This window comes from Eimeria mitis, genomic scaffold, assembly GCF_000499745.2.
Source record: "Eimeria mitis Houghton genomic scaffold, Emh_scaff2383, whole genome shotgun sequence".
Lineage (NCBI taxonomy): Eukaryota > Apicomplexa > Conoidasida > Eucoccidiorida > Eimeriidae > Eimeria > Eimeria mitis.
In genome coordinates this window covers 2,425-3,143 of record NW_013570719.1, presented here as the reverse complement: position 1 = coordinate 3,143, position 719 = coordinate 2,425, and the positions used below count along the sequence as shown (strand labels likewise).

The 719-nt window shown below is 41.9% G+C and overlaps 1 protein-coding gene across 1 annotated transcript in view; it reads left to right on the top strand.

Moving 5' to 3' along the window:
• EMH_0052930 (uncharacterized protein) overlaps positions 1–597 on the top strand; it is a gene marked incomplete at both ends in the record, with an annotated part of 6,164 nt that extends 5,567 nt beyond the window's left edge. The window contains one exon of the mRNA XM_013496934.1: positions 468–597. Within this exon, the coding sequence (XP_013352388.1) occupies positions 468–597 (130 nt within the window). The remainder of the gene's footprint in view (positions 1–467) is intronic.
• Between the last annotated feature and the right edge of the window lie 122 nt (positions 598–719).

Here is a 719-nt window from a genome sequence, read left to right as displayed (position 1 = left end):
TTTTTTTTTTTTTTTTTTTTTTTTTTTTTTTTTTTTTTTTTTTTTTTTTTTTTTTTTTTTTTTTCTTTCTTTCTTCTCTGTCGCCTTTTTCTCTTTTATCTCTTCTCTTTGTTTGTCTCCTCTGTCTCCTTTCTCTTCTATTTGTTTGTCTCCTTTGTCTCCTTTATCTTCTATTTTTTTGTTTCTTTTGTCTCTTCTTTTTATCTGTCTCCTTTGTAAACCGCTTTGTCTCTTCATCATCTGCCCCACATATTTTTTTTTATTTTATTTTGCTTTTTTTCTTTTTTTGTCTCCTTTTATATTTATCTCCCTATTCTCACTTCAGCCTCAACAAATACCTTAAAGACAGCAGCTTATATCACTAAGGATGCACTGTGTTGCTGCTGCTTTGCTGCTGCTGCTGCTGCTGCTGCTGCTGCTGCGTTGCTGCTGCTGCTTTGCTGCTGCTATACCTTCACAGAGACCCACAGCATGGGCAATCCCTCCACTGGAGCGTTTGCAGCAGTCTCTGGTTTCTCCCCTACAGCAGCAGCAGCAGCAGCAGCAGCAGCAGCAGCACGACCAGCAGCAGCAGCAGCAGGATGCTGGGGACGGTGAGGAGAGTGAAGAGGAGAGGAAAGAGGCTCTGCTGCTGCGTCTAGCGATGATAGAGAGAACCCTCAAAGACCTAAAGGACCTTGCATCCAGGCAAGCCGCATGCAAACAAAGTTTGGGGCTTT